This window comes from Heterodontus francisci, chromosome 5, assembly GCF_036365525.1.
Source record: "Heterodontus francisci isolate sHetFra1 chromosome 5, sHetFra1.hap1, whole genome shotgun sequence".
In the NCBI taxonomy this organism is placed as follows: domain Eukaryota; kingdom Metazoa; phylum Chordata; class Chondrichthyes; order Heterodontiformes; family Heterodontidae; genus Heterodontus; species Heterodontus francisci.
The window spans coordinates 117,187,539-117,208,142 of record NC_090375.1 but is presented as its reverse complement, the minus strand read 5'-3'; the positions used below and the strand labels follow the sequence as shown (position 1 = coordinate 117,208,142).

Sequence of the window (20,604 nt, the reverse complement as noted above, 5' to 3'; positions counted from 1 at the left end):
GTGGGCAAGAGCACATTGAAAATATCATGCTGTAAAGTGCAAAATTTTAAAAACATGGATAACCACACCTACACTAAATCAACCTTAAAGTCAGAAAAGGAAACTAGCTTAACAAAGAGCCAAGTGGAAAATAATGTTTCATATTGTTATGTGTGACAATATTATAAATGGGGTTAATTCTAATGATTTAGTGTTGTGTGTAGAGGTACACACAATGAAAATGTTTGGATTTAAAATCATGCAGGCTGTTAATTGAATGGGTGAACTCATGACAGATGTTTGCATTTTGTATAACACTGTAGGAATCCAAAATGTGAGAAATGTAATTAAAAAAGGCAGTATTTCCAATTGACCAAGCCAAATAACACATTTTGATTGATCATAATAAATTAACTTTTGCCGCATACTAGCATTTACTGAGTTTGGAGGACGTAGTTGGGATGGACAGCGTTTTTCTGTGTAGCCCTTCTAAGTAATCAGAAGCTGCAACAAAATGCAATTCTATCTAATCCTCCCACCAGTTAATGGGCTGCACTGCCATTGCCTTACAATTTTGCAAACCATTTTCTTATATTATGTGCAAAAATGGAAATCTTCATCAGTAATCGTTGATTAATTTGATGTAAACTGGTCTATGCTGGTGTTTATGCTCCACACGAGCTTTTGCCCATCCTACTTCATCTCACCCAAAGTGTATAACATTCTTAAATGAGAACAGAAAATTATGGAAATACTCAGTAGGTCTGGCAGCATCTGTGGAGAAATAAACAGAATTATCATTTTAGGTCTGTGACCTTTCATCTTTAGCAGATCCTTATATTCATTCCCTCTCATGTACTTATCTAGCTTCCCCTTAAAAAGTCATATCTTATTGGCCACACCGACTCCCCTTGATAGCAAGTTCTACGATCTAACCACATTGTGAACAAGGACATTTCTCTTGAATTCTTTAATTAATTTATTAGGGACTATCTTATGTTCATGACCTCTAGTTTTTGACTCCCCCCCCCCCACCACCACCACAAGTGGAAACATTTTCTCAACATCTACCCTTTTATAATTATTAGGCAACACCTCACTCCTCTTTTCGAGAGAAAAGAACCCCAGCTTATTCAGTTTTTCCCGATAATATATCTCTCTCACTCTGACACCAACCTTGTAAATCTTTTTGGCACCTTCATTTTTGCAATATGGAGACCAGAACTGTACACAGCACAAGTGTGGTCTAAACAAGTTTCTCTGCATGTTTAGTGTACGTTCCAGGCTTTCTATCTCCATTTGTCCACAAATGAACCCAGTGCTTTGTTTGCAATTACGTTTAAACTAATGTTACTACTTTTAATGATCTGCATCTGTACCCCCTGGATACCTTTGCTCCTTTACCCATTTAAACTTATTTTCCAAGTAGAATGTCACCTTTTTATTCCTCCGACCAAAATACATCTCACACTTGTGCTGAATTAATTCAGCATTTACTCACTCATTCTGTAAGTTTATTAATATATTGTACTTTGTTGCAGTCATCTTCAGTATTAACTAAGCTGAATGCCCTCTCCAGCTTAAGTCAGCAATTGCTTGTTTGCAACTTTGAGCCACTGAGAATAATACAAGGCAAGTGAAAGAGCCAAATTAGACAGAGACTGTGGGCTGAATATTATAAGCTCTATGCCGTTGAGCAATATTTCAAGTGTGGGCTCATTTAACTGGAGGGGCCGGAATGGCTGCCTCTGATGACGTAGAGGGGGCGGCCGCTCCATCCTCGGCAGCGGCGTCCGGCACCACCATGCAGGCACCATTTTTAAAGGGCTTTAAGCCTTTAGGAAAAGATTGGATTTTTAAAAAGGTACATTCCTCTGCATTCTCTTTAAAAAAAAAACTAAAAGCTGGAGGCCCTTTCCCAACACCCCCAATGTTTTTTATTGGCCTATATCTCGAAAATGTATTTTATTCCCAACCTGAACATCCCCCCAACCTCATTACATTTGCCTTTAACCCCTTCCCACCATCCCCAAAGCCAATAAAAAGTGTTTTTCCCATTCCGCCCATCCCCGCCCTAATAATTACACTCCTCCCCTTTCCCCACCAGTGTCTTGCCTTGAATCCCCAAACAGGGTTCGGAAGGCATGGGACTTCGGGTCACCCACCGCAATATCGGTGTGGGACTGCCACCCCATCCAGGTATGTTAATTAACCTTTTTTTTGCTTAAGTTTTAGTCGGCAAATAAAGGCCCCGCCGCTTGGCGATGGAGGGCGGGCGGGCCGCACCAAGGCTTCGCCAACGCCGGTAAAATGCGACGAGGCCTTCTTGGTGTCGGGGGTCATGGTGGGCCTCTCCTGGAGAATTTTCCGGGCCCCCCCACCACGGGACCTGACGCCGAAGGCCTCAAAATTCAGCCCTGCATTTGCTGACTTCAGTGTACAACACTATGGGAGTGTGACCAGTAATACAAATACTTAACTTCAAAGTAAAAATAAACTGATGATCCTAACTATGTATTTTAACCGTCCCAATTCATTATTTACACAGCAGTCTGCTGAAATGTCTTCAAATACTAAATATAGCAAAAGATAACTATCGTACGTGCTGATTTTTTTGCTGTCTCAGCATTACAAGGTGCTATTATTTTGATATGAATACGCAAACATCCAAATTTTTGAGTGTATGCTTTTATGCGGAATAGCTTATTTACTATCAGTTAAAAAAATGGGTTAATCTAGGTCATTTCAGTTTAGGGTCATATAAGGGATTATTTTGCTTGATGTTTTTGTTACATAACACACAATGGAAATCTCCCCTAACGTGTGTTGTGGAAATCATCCCCCTCTGTGTGAGCAAATGAAAAATGCTGTACAGCAAAAAAAAAATGATAAGGGGGCGTTGATGCTAATGAAGATAAATGAGTCAAGTGGGACCGATGACTGCAGTAGATATTAAATGAGAAAGTATGGCAGCCTGCTATAGCTTCTTTTCCATCCCCTTCCTCCAGCACTTTTGTTTCACCTCACTCTACTCGTCCCTACTTTCTAATTATCCCAACCTTGTATTTCCTCACTCCCATCACTAACTTACCCCCTTTAAACTACCTGTACAACTCCTATATCGTCCCGTCCCCATCACTCACCTCACCCCTCAAAGGCAGGCAGTCACATGCCAGAGGTCCTCTCCTATTCTCCCTTCCCATCTGGTTTCCTCAAAGAGGTTTTGTTTTAAAAATGCAACTTAAGAAAAAAATTAAATTAGAAATAAGGAACGAAACTGGTTATGTCTTGCATTCTCTCGACTGATGGATCTCTTTTATCTCCTGCAGCTGGACCTCAAACACCTGATTATGGAATTGAGGCATTCTTCCCCCACAATTTTGCTGCCAGAAATGAAGCATGATTTTTTTTTTAAGGACAGCAAGCAAGAGCTGTTAGCACCATAAATCCCAGCCCTGCAACTGTGGCACAATTCCAGCAAGCCATGAACTGCTTGCTAGGAGAACTAGGTAATTTTAATTTTATTCATACTTGTGATGGAAGCATCACTGCAAGGTCAGCATTTGTTGTTCATCCCGAGTTACCTTTAGTTTAGTTTAGAGATACAGCACTGAAACAGGCCCTTCAGCCCACCGAGTCTGTGCCGACCATCAACCACCCATTTCTACTAATCCTACACTAATCCCATATTCCTACCACATTGAGAAGTAAGCGGTAGGCCTTCTTGAACTGCTGCAGTCCGTGTGATAATAATATATACAAATTAACTCACCTTGCATTATGAAGTCAGGTTAGCCATGTCTAGATGCCAGGCCACTTTCATCCCTAGAGGCAAATACTGACACCAAGCAGCCATCCACCTTACTGCTCCTCCTCCAACTGGAGAACACTTACAAATATATGATTAGGAAATAGAAGATGGAACACCTGAGGACCAGTGGCCCCAGCAGCACTGCGTCACAATATAATCTACATTGTTCTTCCAACAAGAAAGGGGGCAGTTCTGGACTTAGTTTTAGGAAATGAAGCTGGGCAGGTGGAAGGTGTATCAGTTGGGGAGCACTTGGGTGGAAATGATCATAATTCAGTTATATTCAGGGTAGTTACGGAAAAGGACAAAGATAGTCCAGGAATAAAAGTTGTCAATCGAGGAACAGCTAATTTTACCAAGCTGTGATATGATTTAGCTAAAGTGGACTGGAAGCAACTATCCGAAGGTAAATCAGTGTCAGATCAGTGAAAGGCATTCAAGAAAGAGATAGCTACGGTTCACAGCAAGTATATTCCCTTGAAGAAAAAAGATGGGACTGATAAATCCAGAGCCCCCTTGGATGTCAAAGAGCTTAAAAGAAGAGGAAGAAGAAATAAAAAGGGAAGCTTGTGACAGATACCAAGGGCTCAATACTGCTGAAAACCTAGGAGCAGAAGTGTAGGTATGAAATTAAAAAGGAATCTAGGAAAGCAAAGCAACAGCATAGAAAATATTGACAAGTAAAATCAAGGAAACCCCAAAGATTTTTTTATAAATACATAAAGAGCAAGAGGATAACTAAAGAAAGAGTAAGGGCCTATTAGTGACCATTAGGGTAACCTGCGTGTGGAGGCGGAGGACGTGGATATGACTCTTAAATACTTAGCATCTGTTTTCACAGAAGAGATGGAAAATATAGATATTGCAATTAGGGAGAAATATTAAACAAAATCAACATAGAGAGGAAGAAGAATTAGGCATTTAACATCTTTGAAAGTGGATAAATCCCAGGCCTAGACGAAATGTATCCTCGGCTGCTAAGGGAAGCAAGAGAAGAAATAGTGGAGGCTCTGACCTTCATTTTCCTATCCTCTCTGCCTATAGGTATGGTGCCAGTGGACTAGAGGAGAGCTAATGTTGTACCATTGTTTAAAAAGGGAGAAAGGGATAGAACGAGTAATTACAGACAAGTCAGCCTAAAATTATTGGAAAAAATTCTGAGGGACAGGATTTAGATAGGCATGGATTAATCAAAGACAGTCAGCACAGATTTGTTAAGGGAAGGTCGTGTCTGACTAACATGATTGAATTTTTTCAGAAAATAACAAGAAAGGTCGGTGAGGGTACTACATTTGATGTACTCTATACAGATTTTAACAGATCTTGATAAGGTCCCACAATGCAGACTGGTCACAAAAGTAAAAACCCATGTGATCTAAGGCAAAGTGGTAAGTTGCATCCAAAATTGGCACAGAGGCAGGAAGCAAAGGGTAATGGTCGCTGTGTGTTTGTGACTGGAAGGCTGTTACCAGTGGGGTTCCACAGGGCTCAATACTAGGTTCTTTGCTGTTTATGGTATAGATCAATGATTTGGACTTGAATGTAAGCAGTATGATTAAGTTTGCAGACGATACAAAAATTGATTTTGGAGGTTGAGCATGAAGAAAGCTATAGACTGCAGAAAGATATCAATGGACTAGTCAGGTGGGCAGAACAGTGGCAAAGGGAGTTCAATGCCGAGAAGTGTGAGGTAGTGCATTTGGGGAAGGTGAACAAGACAACGGAATACACCATAAATAGTCGTATACTGAGAAGTATAGAGGAAGAGACAGACCTTGGTTGGATCTCCACAGATCCCTGAAGGTATCTGGACAGGTAGACAAGGTGGTCAAGAAGGCATATGGGATATTTGCCTTTAATCAGCTGAGGCACAGAATACAAGAGCTGAGAGGTGATGCTGGAACTGTACGAAACACTAGTTATGCCACAGCTGGAGTATTGCATGCATTTCTGGTCACTGCACGATAGGAGAGATGCGATTGCACTAGAGAGGGCATAGAGGAGATGTATGAGAATGTTGCCTGTACTGGAGAATTTTAGTTATGAGGAAAGTTTGGATAGGATAGGAGAGACCTAATTAAAGTATATAAAATTATAAAGAGGTCTTGATAGAGTGGATAGAACGGCCCGATTCCCCTTGGTTGAGGGGTCCATAACCAGAGGGCATAGATTTAGGGTAAGAGGCAGGAGTTTAGAGGGGATTAGAGAGGATATTCTTTTCACCCAGATGGTAATGAGGAACTGGAACTTACGGCCTGAAAGGGTGGTAGAGGCAGAAACCCTCATAACATTTAAACAGTACTTGGCTCTGCACTTGAAGTACCGTAACCTACAAGACAATGGACCAAAAGCTGGAAAGTAGGATTAGGCTGGATGGCTACTTGTCGGCTGATGTGGGGACAATGGGCTGAAGCTCCTTCTGTGCTGTAAATATATGTGATTCGATGATACAGAGTGGAATGATTTCTGATTTATATTTATCTAGGGTGTTGCATTCCCCTGCACTAGCATGTCTTAATCATAAATTTTTAAAATTTATATCAACTATAGATTAGCTCAAAGGCTGGAGACAAAGTATTAGATTTTACAGTCAGTGCTTGCTTCCAGATTACTCTGTTGCTAAATTCTCTTTGCTGCATCTTCCACTACTGCTGAGAATTCCCAAATCCAGTGAGTGCCTTGAGCACAAGTGCAGCCATAATTGCAGACAACGTAATGATAGAATTTCCTGCTGAATAGAAAAGTTGGGGCTATGGCAGAAGTGAAGCTTCACCCTGCTGTGGATTATAAGATTGAGATTTTTTTGCTTTTATAACAAGTTTAAAAGGGAACAAACTAGGAATGAAATGGAATTGCCTTTCCTCATAAAAACACCAGATAAGAACAGGTCCAGATTGTCTTTAAGAAAGCAAAATTGTTTGAATAATTTATCAGACAAGGGGACAATAATTACATGTACTGAGTGATCTATCGGGGGCAACTTGATGGTAAAACTATGGTTGCCTCTCGACTAATGCGAGTGATACAAAAAGTCTGCTTTGATCCGGGGGAAGCCAGGATGATGTTCTTCAAATGAACCCGACTTGCACTTCAAAAAAATGATAGTAAGAAACTAAAATATGCCTAAGTTCACTTGGTTGGACTGCATATCCAATTCAATGCAGTAAGATTGAACTACACCGAGCTAGAAACACCTGTCTTTCTCAGACTTGTTATCTGACCTGTTATGACCATTTTAAAAACTTCAATATAGGTTTTCTTGTGCTTTTCAGTACTAAAGTACTAAAATGTCCACATTTGAGGCCAGTACCTTCCTAGAACAGGAGTGAAGTATCTTGGGCCAGGTTAAAAGCCCTATCTGTTAAAGAGTTGAGGAATGTAACTGGGCAATTAGAGATTACTATCTGTCCAAAAGCTAGGAAGCCTGAAATCCTAAAACTTGTGGCCAACCATTTTAAAATTGACACAGAAGAACTGGAGACTGGCATAGAATCTGAAACAGACAGAGTAACATTAGCTAAGGTACAACTACAACAGAGGAGACTAGAACTAGAATTCCAGAAGGAGAAACAGCAGAGTGTGTTTCAGGAAAGAGAAAAATAGAGAACTTTCTAGAGAGAGAAAGAGAATGAATTCCAAGAAAGGGAAAAAAGAAAAAGCTTTCCAGAAGGAAAAGGGGGGAAAGGGATTTAAAGTGGCTCGAACTAACTAGGGGGAAGACCCAATAAAACCAGTGGAGGCACCGCTAGTGAGGGAGTTACTCTAGCTCAGGACCAAGTGCTGAGCTCTTACAGTTCTCCCAGTTGATACCAAAATTCAGCCATGGGGATATGGAAGAATATTTTGTCTTTTTTCAAAAGCTTGCAAAATAGCTGAAATGGCTGACAGAGAGCTGGACACTGTTATTGCAAAGCAAAAGAACAGGAAAAGCCCATGAGGTTTATTCACTGTTGCCTGATGAGAGTTCATCAGACAATGAGATCACCAGAAATGCTATCCTGGGTGCACATGAGCTAACACTGGAGGCATACCGCCAAAACTTCTGAACCCTCCGAAAGCAGGTGAAATAAACTTATCGCAAATTTGAAAGAGTTAAGCAGCTTGCTTTTGACCAGTGGATAAGGGCACTTAAGATAGAGTCCACCTATGAAAACCTAAGAAGTGATCCTCCTTGAGGAGTTCAAAAACTCACTTCCCCTTTCCATAAGAAACCACGTGCAAGAACAAAAGTTTCCAAGAGCCAGGCAGGCAGCAATCCTGGCTGATGATTATGCACTTATTCATGAGCCCTTTCCCCAAGGGAAACCCTTCCCCGGTAACCACCAAAAGCCTGAAAAAGGATAGAAGGTGGAAGGGTGATAGGAGGATGTACAGCCATGGGCGAAAAGGGAGAGCTGGAAACACCTGAGAGAACAGGAGTGATGCTCGAAAGCCTGTATGTTTCCATTGCAGCAAGGCAGGTCACCTTCGAGCTGACTGCTGGAGGTTACGGGGAAAACCCAGACGTTTAGGCAGGGCGCACCAGGAAAAGGGGTGCTGGTGAAAAGCACAGCAGACCAGGCTGTGGCTTTAACTGCGGCTGTAAAACCCGATAAACCTACTGCTGAGAGTGTGGGTAAACTTAACAAAATCCCTGAGTTACCAGGATTTTGTGTCCAGAGGTAAAAAAAGTGACCCCATACTGCTCGAGTGAGGCCAGTAAGCTCATAATAATACTTAGGGATACAGGGACCACCCAATTCCTACTGCTGGGAAAAGGCATGACATTTCCCCCAGAGAGTGTACTGAATGCTAGAATGCTAGTAAACAGTATCGGGGCAAGGTATATGGCCGTACCTTTATACCAGATGCACCTGGAATGCGACCTTGTTTCAGGACCAGTAATTGTGGGGATTGTCCCCAGTTTACCTGTGGATGGGGTCGACCTGCTCCTGGGTAATGATCTGGCGGGGGCGAAGGAGCTAGCTTCCCCAGTGGTTTTACAGAGACTGAGATCGGTCAGGTAGATAGAGCAGTTACAGGAAAAGGTCCCTGGCATTTTTCGTGACTGTGTAGTGACCCGGTCCATGGTCAAACAAGCTCCGTCAGAAGAGACTGAACTGGCACCGCAGACAGATTATGGTTATCTGAAACCTTCTTTGGGATGTTAGAGGACCCAAAGGATGGGTTAAATAGGTCTTCCTCGGTCAAGGCTCAGCAAGCCAACCATTGTTCTCTTTTTAAAAATAAAGGTACATTTTTTAAAGACAAAGTCTGTTTTCTCATAACTCTGCAGAGTTACTCAGTGAATATTGTATCATCGCCTTCGGGGTTCCGCTCCGGATTTTCTGTTAGGGTTTGGAACCCCGAAGGCGGTCATGTGTCACCTTTGGCATGTTTCCGGCAGTTCCTGCAGCCATACTGGTGCCAAACGTCGTGCTCTGCACTCCTTTGGACCCCACCAGGAAGGCCGAGAGGGGGGTTTTGACACTTGGGCAACTCACAACCTCCATACATCAACTCAGGCATGCGCCATGGAGAGGTCACTCCATAGTCGCCTCACAGCGACCAAATCAACACGGAAGGCAGCAGTTACGGGTTATAAGTCCAGCTCAATTGGTGTAGAGATTGGGCGCCACGAGTTGCCTTTGTCAGTGGGCGAGGTCATCACATCTCACTGGACAGCTACCATCCGCCTCAAACCGGGCAGTCCCCAGTCAGTAAGGTTCTGTCCCGCCACAGCCCACCTGCTTCAATGGGTGCTTGGAGCTCAGGGTCATTGCCCGACAAGTGGACTGTAACACAGCACCAAACAGCACGACCAAAAAAGGAAAGAGGGTACCAGCCCTTCGTTTTGCAAGCTGGAATGTCAGAACTATGTGTCCTGGCCTGTCGGAAGACCTTACACAAATCAACGATTCTCGGAAGACCGCCATCATTAACAACGAGCTCAGTAGACTCAATGTGGACATTGCAGCACTTCAGGAGACACGCCTCCCTGCGAGCAGATCTCTAAGAGAGCAAGACTACATCTTCTTCTGGCAGGGTAGGGATCCTGAGGAACCAAGACAGCATGGAGTGGGCTTCGCCATCAGAAACTCTTTGCTTAGCATGATAGAGCCACCCTCAAATGGCTCGGAACGCATATTGTCCATCCGACTGTTCACCGCCTCTGGTCTAGTACACCTACTCAGCATCTATGCTCCAACACTCTGCTCCCCATCTGAAGCTAAAGACCAGTTCTACGAGGAACTCCATAATATCATTAGTAGCATCCCCAACACTGAACACCTGTTCCTGCTGGGGGACTTTAACACCAGGGTTGGGGCCGACCATGACTCATGCCTTGGGCGCTATGGCATTGGTAGGATGAATGAGAATGGACAGAGACTGCTTGAGTTGTGTATCTATCATAACCTCTGCATTACCAACTCATTCTTTCATACTAAACCCTGTCACCAGGTTTCTTGGAGGCACCCAAGATCACGTCGTTGGCACCCGCTGGACCTCATCGTCACAAGGTGAGCCTCTTTAAACAGCATTCAAATCACACGCAGCTTCCACAGTGCGGACTGCGACACCGACCACTCCCTGGTGTGCAGCAAGGTTAGCCTCAAACCAAAGAAGCTGCATCACTCCAAGCAGAATGGCCGCCCGCACAGAATTTCTCATCCACAGCTGTTACGTAAGTTTCTAAATTCACTTGAAAAAGCCCTTCAAAACACTCCCACAGGGGATGCAGAAACCAACATCATGCGCCCACATCAGAGACGCCATCTGTGACTCAGCAATGACCACCTACGGCAAAGGTGTGAAGCGGAATGCAGACTGGTTTCAATCTCACATTGAAGAGCTGGAACCTGTCATAGCCGCTAAGTGCATTGCACTGTTGAACTACAAGAAAGCCCCTAGCGAGTTAACATCCGTAGCACTTAAAGCAGCCAGAAGTGCTGCACAAAGAACAGCCAGGCGCTGCGCAAATGACTACTGGCAACACCTATGCAGTCATATTCAGATGGCCTCTGACACCAGAAATATCAGAGGAATGCATGATGGCATTAAGAGAGCTTTTCGGCCAACCATCAAGACGATTGCCCCCCTCAAATCTAAATCAGGGGAAACAATCACTGAGCAACGTAAGCAAATGGAGCACTGGGTGGAGAACTACCTAGAACTGTACTCCAGGGAAAATGTTGTCACTGATACAGCCTTCAATGCAGCCCAATCTCTGCCAGTCATGGATGAGCTGGATGAACAGCCAACAAAATCGGAACTCAGGGATGCCATTGATTCTCTAGCCAGTGGAAAAGCCCCTGGAAAGGATGGCATTACCCCTGAAATAATCAAGAGTGCCAAGCCTGCTATACTCTCAGCACTCCATGAACTGCTTTGCCTGTGCTGGGACGAGGGAGCAGTACCACAGGACATGTGCGATGCCAATATCATTACCCTCTATAAGAACAAGGGTGACCGCGGTGACTGCAACAACTACTGTGGAATCTCCCTGCTCAGCATAGCAAAAAGCTGGCTGAGCGTGTCTACCCTGAGGCACAGTGTGGCTTTCGATCAGAGAGATCCACCATTGACATGCAGTTCTCCCTTCGCCAGCTACAGGAGAAATGCCGCGAACAACAGATGCCCCTCTACGTTGCTTTCATTGATTTCACCAAAGCCTTTGACCTCATCAGCAGACGTGGTCTCTTCAGACTACTAGAAAAGATTAGATGTCCACCAAAGCTACTAAGTATCATCACCTCATTCCATGACAATATGAAAGGCACAATTCAGCATAGCGGTGCCTCATCAGACCCCTTTCCTATCCTGAGTGGCGTGAAACAGGGCCGTGTTCTCACACCTACATTGTTTGGGATCTTCTTCTCCCTGCTGCTCTCACATGCGTTCAAGTCTTCAGAAGAAGGAATTTTCCTCCACACAAGATTAGGTGGCAGGTTGTTCAACCTTGCCCGTCTAAGAGCGAAGACCAAAGTACGGAAAGTCCTCATCAGGGAACTCCTCTTTGCTGACGATGCTGCATTAACATCTCACAATGAAGAGTGTCTGCAGAGACTCATCGACAGGATTGTGGCTGCCTGCACCGAATTTGGCCTAACCATTAGCCTCAAGAAAACGAACATCATGGGACAGGACGTCAAAATGTCCCATCCGTAAATATCGGCGACCACACTCTGGAAGTGGTTCAAGAGTTCACCTACCTAGGCTCAACTATCACCAGTAACCTGTCTCTCGATGCACAATTCAACAAGCGCATGGGAAAGGCTTCCTCTGCTATGTCCAGACTGGCCAAGAGAGTGTGGGAAAATGGTGCACTGACACAGAACACAAAAGTCCAACTGTATCAAGCCTGTGTACTCAGTACCTTGCTCTACGGCAGCGAGGCCTGGACAACATACGTCAGCCAAGAGTGATGTCTCAATTCATTCCATCTTCGCTGCCTCCGGAGAATCCTTGGCATCAGGTGGCAGGACCGTATCTCCAACACAGAAGTCCTCGAGGCGGCCAACATCCCCAGCATATACACCCTACTAAGCCAGCGGCGCTTGAGATGGCTTGGCCATGTGAGCCACATGGAAGATGACAGGATCCCCAAGGACACATTGTACAGCCAGCTCGTCACTGGTATCAGACCCACCGGCCGTCCTTGTCTCTGCTTTAAAGATGTCTGCAAACGTGACATGACGTCCTGTGACATTGATCACAAGTCGTAGGAGTCAGTTGCCAGTGATCGCCAGAGCTGGCGGACAACCATAAAGGCGCGGCTAAAGAGTGGCGAGTCGAAGAGACTTAGCAGTTGGCAGGAAAAAAGACAGAAGCGCAAGGAGAGAGCCAACTGTGTAACAGCCCCGACAACCAATTTTATCTGCAGCACCTGTGGAAGAGTCTGTCACTCTAGAATTGGCCTTTATACCCACTCCAGGCGCTGCTTCACAAACCACTGACCACCTCCAGGCGCTTACCCATTGTCTCTCAAGACAAGGAGGCCAATGATGATGTGCATGACAGGCCTCAAAACATTTTAAATTAGTCAAGTTCTGTATTACCATTTGATTGGTTTGCTTTCACATTAAGTATGACTTACAATGAATTTGATCCAGTCGTCTATAATCAAGGCTATCATTGTGATTTTTCATTTGTGACAGCAGTTGGTACTTTTTCCTGATACGTCCCATTAGTTACAAAATGGCATATTGTTAGTCCAGAATGACATTCCCTTTCACTGCACAGACAATTAATTTTTGGTTTATAAGAGCAGAACTTTAAAAGTTATCTGTTTCCATTAAACACAATTAAACAGAGTGTTGGGCAATGTCCAAATCTCAACAAGGGCCAAAATGCAATCTGCAAAGTCTCTTACAAACGTTTCTCCCCACGCCCCCACACACAGCTCAGGCCCTCGAAGACAAAACAGAGCAATCCAAGTAAAAGGAAAAAAACCAGTGTTGCAGAAAACTTTTCAAAATAGAAAGACAATCAGTAAATCTAACAAAATGTAATCAGTTATCTTTTCTTCTTAAAGGTGTTGATACCAGTGGGTAAAACTGTTTTAATTGGCCAGTTATTATTTGCATGTAAAATTCTCAAAATTCAGACTGTAAACTTACATGCAAAAGGGAAAATACAAGCCAACGTTTCTTTATTTTCTTGGATGAAAAGCAGTTTTGAGGGGTTTTTTTTTAAACTGAAAAGTGAAGTTAATAGTCTATCATGAAAAAGGAAAAGCTTTGGTACTGTAAAAATGGCTTGCTGGATAGTGCCTCAGTGAGTATGTGCATCAGCCTTTGAAGCAGGGTTTTAAAAAAGGTGAACATGAAACTGTATGATAGAAAATAAACCCTATTTTTGTCCAGAAAGCTTTGAGTACCAGCCATCCTCAATTAAAAACATATTTATTTTTTTGGTCAGTTACTGTTTACATAACTTTGCTGTATGCGAAGAGGCTGTTTTGTTTGCCTACATTACACAATGACTGCACTTCAGAAGCAAGTTATTGGTTATATAATGCTCCGAGACATAAAGCGTGCTATGTAAGCTGTTTCTTTAGTGAGCTTTCCAGTTAACCTTCATCTGCATGCATCCGGTTTATCATTCATAATGGTAGCTGATAAAGGAATGTTAAAAGATCAGTCTTTGAAATATTATACCAACTAAAAAAAAAATCATTCAACCATCTAGATAGTCTTCAGGAAATAGAATCATAGAATGGTTACAGCACAGAAGGAGGCTATTTGGCCCATCGTGTCCTTGCTGGCTCTTTGGAATAGCAACTCACCTAGTCCCACTCCATCACCTTTTCCCCATCGCCCTGAAAATTTTCTCTTCAGATAATTATCCAATTCTCTATTCACTATTGAATCTGCATCCACCACAATCTGAGGCAGTGTATTCTGAATCATAACCGCACGCTGCGCAAAAAAGATTTTCCTCTTGGCGCCATTGCTTTTTTGCCAATCACCTTATATCAGGGTCCTCTGGTTTCTGACCCTTGCACCAATAGGAACAGTTTCTCCCTATCTACTCTGTCCAGACTCTTCATGATTTTGAACACCTCTATCAAATCTCCTCTTAATCTTCTCTTCTCCAAGGAGAACAGCCCCAGTTTCTCCAATCTATTCATGTAACTGAAGCTCCACATCCCAAGAGCCATTCTTATGAATCTTTTCTTCACCATCTCCTATCCCTTAACATCTTTCCTAAAGTGTGATGCCCAGAACTGGACACAATACTCCAGTTAAGGCTGAACCAATATTGTATACAGGTTCAACATAACTTCCTTGCTTTTGTTCTCTATGCTGATTAATAAAGCCCAGGATCCTGTATGCTTTATTAACCCCTTTCTCAACCTGCCCTTCCATCTTCAATGATCTGTGCACATATACCCCAGGTCCCTCTGCTCCTTTACCCCCTTTAGAATCGTATCCTTTATTTTATATTGCCTGTCCTCGTTCTTCCTACCAAAATGAATCACTTCACACTTCTTTGCATAAAATTTCATCTGCCATTTGTCTGCCCATTCCACCAGCCTAAGTCCTCTTGAAGTCTATCACTATCCTCCTCACAGTTCACAATACTTCCAAGTTTTGTATCATCTGCAAATTTTGAAAGTGTGCTCTGTACACCAAAGTCTAGGTCATTAATATAGATCAACAAAAGCAATGGTCCTAACACCAACCCCTGGGGAATCCCACTATATCTTTCTCCAGTCCAAAAAACAATCATTCAACACTACCGTTTCCTGTCATTCAACCAACTTTGTATCCATGCTGCCACTGTCCCTTTTATTCCACGGGCTTTAACTTTGCTGACAAGCCTGTTATGGGGCATTTTATCAAGTGCTTTGGAATTCCATATACACCACATCAACTGCATGACCCTCATCAACCTTCTTTGTTGCCTCATCAAAAAACTTAATCAAGTTAGTGAAACATGATTTACCCTTAGATCTCTGCTGGCTTTCCTTAATTAATCCACATTTTTCCAAGTGACTGTTAATTTTGTCCCAAATTATTGTTTCCAAAAGCTTTTCCACCACCAGGGTTAACTTGATTGGCTTCTAGTTGCTGGGCTTATCCTTGCACCCTTTTTTGAACAAAAGTGTAACATTTGCAGTTCTGCAGTCCTCTGGCACCACCCCCCGCATCTAAGGAGGTTTGGAAGATTATGGCCAGTTTCTCCGCATACATCAAAGCACTGCATTTCACCACTCTCCAAAACTTCTAATTTTACTGCTCCAAGATTTGTACTACTGTAATGAAATTTGTGCAAACATATATATATTCTGCACTGCAATGTTCTGGCTGTATCTTTAACGACAATGGATTTGTCCACTATAGGTTTTATGTCACCGTACATTCACAGAACTTGCAATTGTGCATGTTGTCATCTTTAACAAAATTAACTAGAAGTCCATTATTGTTGTGATTATGACTGATCACAATTCATTCACAAATGACAGTACCATTGCAGAAAGCACACCAAAAAGCCCTGCTACAGTGTGACAGATGACAGAACACACTGGCAGACTTCAAAAATACTATTGATTTGGCGCCATTAGCAACAAAAGCACCTCTTAGTCTCACCCAGAGCACAGAATTTCTGCCTCTTTCTTGTTCTCTCTTCAAATGTTACATTTTACTACTATTGATTGATGGCTTACACAGAAAGATATGCCAGAACATTCCATATAATTTGTTCATATCCCAAAGATTAGAATTAGTATTCAAATTTACTAATTAAGCTTCAAAACTGAAAATCGGGCAAATCACCAACAAATCCTAAACTCTTTTAACCCCCTCCCCTACCCCCCGTCTTTTTAAAAAAAAAATATTTTCCTTAAATAATGACTATTCAATAACTAAAACAAGGAAGATCTTGATAAGTAACTTACAATAAGACCCATTATCTTTACTAGCACAGTAACATTCTGAAGAAAAGATAAAACTGGAAAGAAAATAGAAGGAAGAAAAAATACGTCCACTACAGAGAAACAAACTACAGTTTTATCAGTACTGACATGTTCTGAAATCATATTTTAGCTGTTGCGCTTTAATTGTACAAATGATCCTGCGCTAAACATATTTTAGTTACTAAAACAGCATGTGTACTGCACTATTTTATTGTAATTTTTCTTGACGATCTGCTGACTCCGCAAATACCTATTGAATAAAAGGGATACACAGAGATAAAGGGGAGTAGTTTTCATTCAGAAGTGTTTAACAAGCCTTTATTTCTTGTATAGGAAAGAACAAAGAAGTGCCTCCATTTCGTCAGGATAGCGTTGCGCTTTGAAATCAGTCTATTCCAGCAGGCTGTGCAATTGTAAGCAAACGAAAAATATTCACACTTATTTCACAAAGGTAGTGTCTCTTTAAAACTCACCGTTCAGAGAATCCAAATCACTTGCATCCCTGCTGCTGCTACAACACGCGTGCGCGCTCACATATGCAAAGCCCATCATCATTTTCGCTCAGAGAGGGCTCTTCCTCCACTTGTGATGGGTTCAGACACATCATCTACTTGCTGCAGAAATGTCCCTTTTTTATATAAAAAGATGGTTTTCCCGCAGGCTGCGGGGCACGTTATTCTGTCAGTGACCATGAAGGATTTTTTAAACCACAAATGAATCCCATTGGAAATATTAAACACAGTAATTGGGTAAAAGCAGTGAGATAATATGTAGATCAGCAACATTGTGAAAGTGCCGGGAAGAAGAAAGCTTTGCTTTACTCGTCAAAGTCTTGGTTATACACTTCTGATAACGTCTCCCGTGTCTCCCCTTCGAATGCTGACATGTCTGTCTCCAGGACAAAACAAGTTTATAACGCCTCGGCAGTGAGATATTTAACAATTTTTAAAAGATCATTTGTTGTCCTAAGGTGTTATATACGACAACTTCGGCGAGAAAGAAAATGAACTAACTACTGCACGATCTAATAACCATTTCCTACTTTAAATATCACTTAACCCGTAAAGAACCATCATCAATTTACACTGCCAGGTTTCTGAAATCTGCTCGAGATAAGAACCCCCAAATAATGTGCAACCAAAAGATTTTTAAGGCAGCCTGCGGAGTACTTTCAGTGAGATGTTACACCTTTGGGTGCTTTTGAACAGATTCAATATTTCTCATCACAAAAATCCCCTTCTCTACCAAGAATTCGCTACATATTACATGTAAAATACTGCAGGTTTACACTCCTCACTAGTTTAATGTATTTTGTGTTACCTTTTCTAATTGGACATCTCGACTAACTCCAGCTTTCAACGCCTACTCTGTTCACTTTTCGCTCATATGCTGTATTTTCACCCATTTCAAAATGTATTTACAAGTCAGTCTCACCTCGAACAGAGGACCAATCTTGTTTTTTTCCAGGTAGGATTGAATTCGAGACTGCTGAGACGCCATCAAAAATATCCTCCTATCTCTGTGTAACAAATACCGTTTTTATTTTAAAATTCTAAAATACGAAAATTGTAAAGAAAAAATGAAAGAAAAACTTTGTTTTACTGGCTATCTAACGGTTCACGAATCTAACTTGCAGGTGATACACTTTTTTTTCTAATTGTATCGCAGTGTTGAAGTTGTGGAAGCCGGGGAGCTGTCCGCTTCTCTAATACACAGGCTCAAGTTGTTAGTTGCTGTTTCCTGGCAAACACAAGGCGTTGCGTCTCCCGGTTGCTCCCTAGCGACGGGTTTCGCACAGCGTGCAATGGGATCACCTCACCCACTGGGCATCGACCTAGTCAATCCGCAAACATCCTCGATAGCGTGTGAAAAACGAGCTCCTCCTCATTTCTTCGTTGGCTTTTTACCAAACTGGGAATACACCGCGAACATCAAAGCCCCGCCTTACCAGTTCGTCCATTGGCTGCAATGCAAATAGCGCCATTCCTAGCCTTGGATTTGGGACTAGGGTAAGTAAAGACTCGCAGCCTTTCAATGCTGTTGAAGTGAACTTAAGAGAAGTTAATGAATCATCTAATTTATTTTCGAGTTGCTATTATTAATTTCCAGTAGTAATTATTGTGCTCAGGACTTAAAGAATATTAATATAAAGTTAAGAAAGCAAAGCACTGTACTTTTCTGTAAAGTTGACCCCCAACATCATTTTGACTGGTATGATAAATTTGAAAATGTGAAATCCTGTTTTGACAAATGATTGGTATTTTCCACTGTATGCTACAAAAGCTTCCTTGACTGAAGTTACTGGACAAACACACTACTCCATACTACAAGACTTAGGTTATTCTTTGATCCAGGCAGAGTTTTGCAAACATCTTACATACACGCTGTTCATAACCTAATGCCTTCCTTTTTTTTCAATCAATTATTTCATTATAATTTGTTGGTAGTAGTTCTCACACAGGTTCTTTCTAAAAGACTAACATGTTTAACAAGTATAGCCATTTTTGCTCTGGAAAATCACTGAAATTTAGTGCTGTTTCATTTGTACCAGAAATATAGAATTAGCAGTCTCAGTCCAAATCTTAATCTGCAGCAACTAAGGCAGAACAAGACTGGTTGCAACACTATAATTGATACCAAAATGGAAAATATTCGCTACTTGTGGATAACAACACTTTTAAAATATAGGTGCACACAAATTATATCAGCTTAAATTAGCTTAATATTTGAAATCAACCAATCAGCATTTTTCAACTGAAACACAAATTTAAATACAGAATATGCTGGAAATCGCAAACAAAAACAAATGCTTGAAATACTCAACTAGTCAGGCAGCATCTATAAAGAAAGGAATAATTTTAACATTTCAAATATAGTCTTTCATCAGAACTGGAAGATATTACAGATGAATAGTTTCAATGAAGAAAGAGTGAGGGAAGGGAGAGAATACCACATACACAAGAAAGGAAAAGGAACGATCTGTAAAGTGAGTAAATGGAGAATTGGAGATGGTTAACTAACATATGTAATAACTGCATAGGATTAAAGGAGGTATGATGTCAGAAATACAAGACTAAGGAATGTCTGAATAGTTATAGTAAGTTGATAGGTTTTCATGCTTCCCTCTCAAAGCTTTCAAAGTGGAATAGGTTCCAATTGCCCAAGCATCTGGTGGAAGAAAAAGGCAGGTCGACACCAGGAGTTCAGACTATTCCACCAGTAGTGTACCAATGGGAGATCCCCATCCAAAACACTAATCTGCACTCTTCCCCCTGCCCAGAAATGCTAGTGTGGTCAACTTACTTTGGCATCAAATATTGTCAGAGAGAAAATGGGAACAGTGGCTGTTGAAGTCATTGTTACAGCCAGATGGCTACAAAGTACCCAAAGAAAGAAAAACTTGGTACTTATTCCACTTTGAAAGGTTTTCATGCTTCCCTCTCAAAGTAATCAACTTAGTTTAACTGTACACATATTCCTTGGTTTTTTATGCTCTTTTATGTCTTTAATTTCTCACATCATGCCTCCTTTAATCCTATACTGTTATCACATATGTTAGTTAACCATCTCCAATTCTCTAATCACTTTATCGGTTGGACTGGGAATTAATTTTGCAAGCGACAAGCAGCTAACGGTTGCACTTGCAGGCAGAACAGAAGTGTTCAGTAAAGCAATCGCCTAATTTATGTCGAGAGATCACATCATGAGAAGCAAATATAGTATACTAGGTTGGAGGAAGTGCAAGTAAATTGCTACCTCACCCAGAAGGAGTGTTTGGGGCACTGGACAATAGTGTGCAAACTGGTGAATGGACAGATGTTGCATTTATCGTGCTTGTATTGGAAGATGCCAGTGAAAGGAAAGCAGATGGTAGGAGTGCTGGAAGAAGGAATCAGGGTGCTACAGAGGAACTATTAGAGGTGGAGGAAATGGCAGAAAGTTATGATAAACCTTTATAAGCCACTGGTTCAGCCTCAACTGGAGTATTGTGTCCAATTCCGGGCATCGCACTTCATAAAGGATGTGAAGGTATTAGAGAGAGTGCAGAAAAGATTTATAAGAATATTCCCAGGAATGAGGACTTCAGTTACGTACATAGATTAGAGAAGCTGGGGCTGTTCTCCTTGCAAAAGAGAAGATTCAGACGAGATTTGATAGAGGTGTTCAAAATCACGAAGGGTCTGGACAGAGTGGATAGAGAGAAACTGTTCCCATTGGCAGAAGGATCGAGAACGAGAGGGCACCAATTTAAGGTGATTAGCAAAAGAAGCAACGGCGACATGAGGAAAAACATTTTTACACAGCGAGTGTTTAGGATCTGGAATGCACTGCCTGAGAGTGTGATGGAGGCAGATTCAATCAAGGCCTTCAAAAGAGAACTGGATAATTATCTGAAGAGGAAAAGGCAGGGGAG

At 42.0% G+C, this 20,604-nt stretch overlaps 1 protein-coding gene across 3 annotated transcripts in view; it reads right to left on the bottom strand.

Annotated features, from left to right (window-relative positions):
- c5h8orf34 (chromosome 5 C8orf34 homolog) overlaps nucleotides 1-17,898 on the bottom strand; it is a 567,297-nt gene extending 549,399 nt beyond the window's left edge. For all 3 annotated transcript variants that reach the window (XM_068031961.1, XM_068031962.1, XM_068031964.1), the window contains exon 1: nucleotides 17,625-17,898. In XM_068031961.1, coding sequence (XP_067888062.1) covers nucleotides 17,625-17,690 — 66 coding nt within the window. In that variant the 5' untranslated portion in view covers nucleotides 17,691-17,898. The remainder of the gene's footprint in view (nucleotides 1-17,624) is intronic.
- Nucleotides 17,899-20,604: the final 2,706 nt, after the last annotated feature.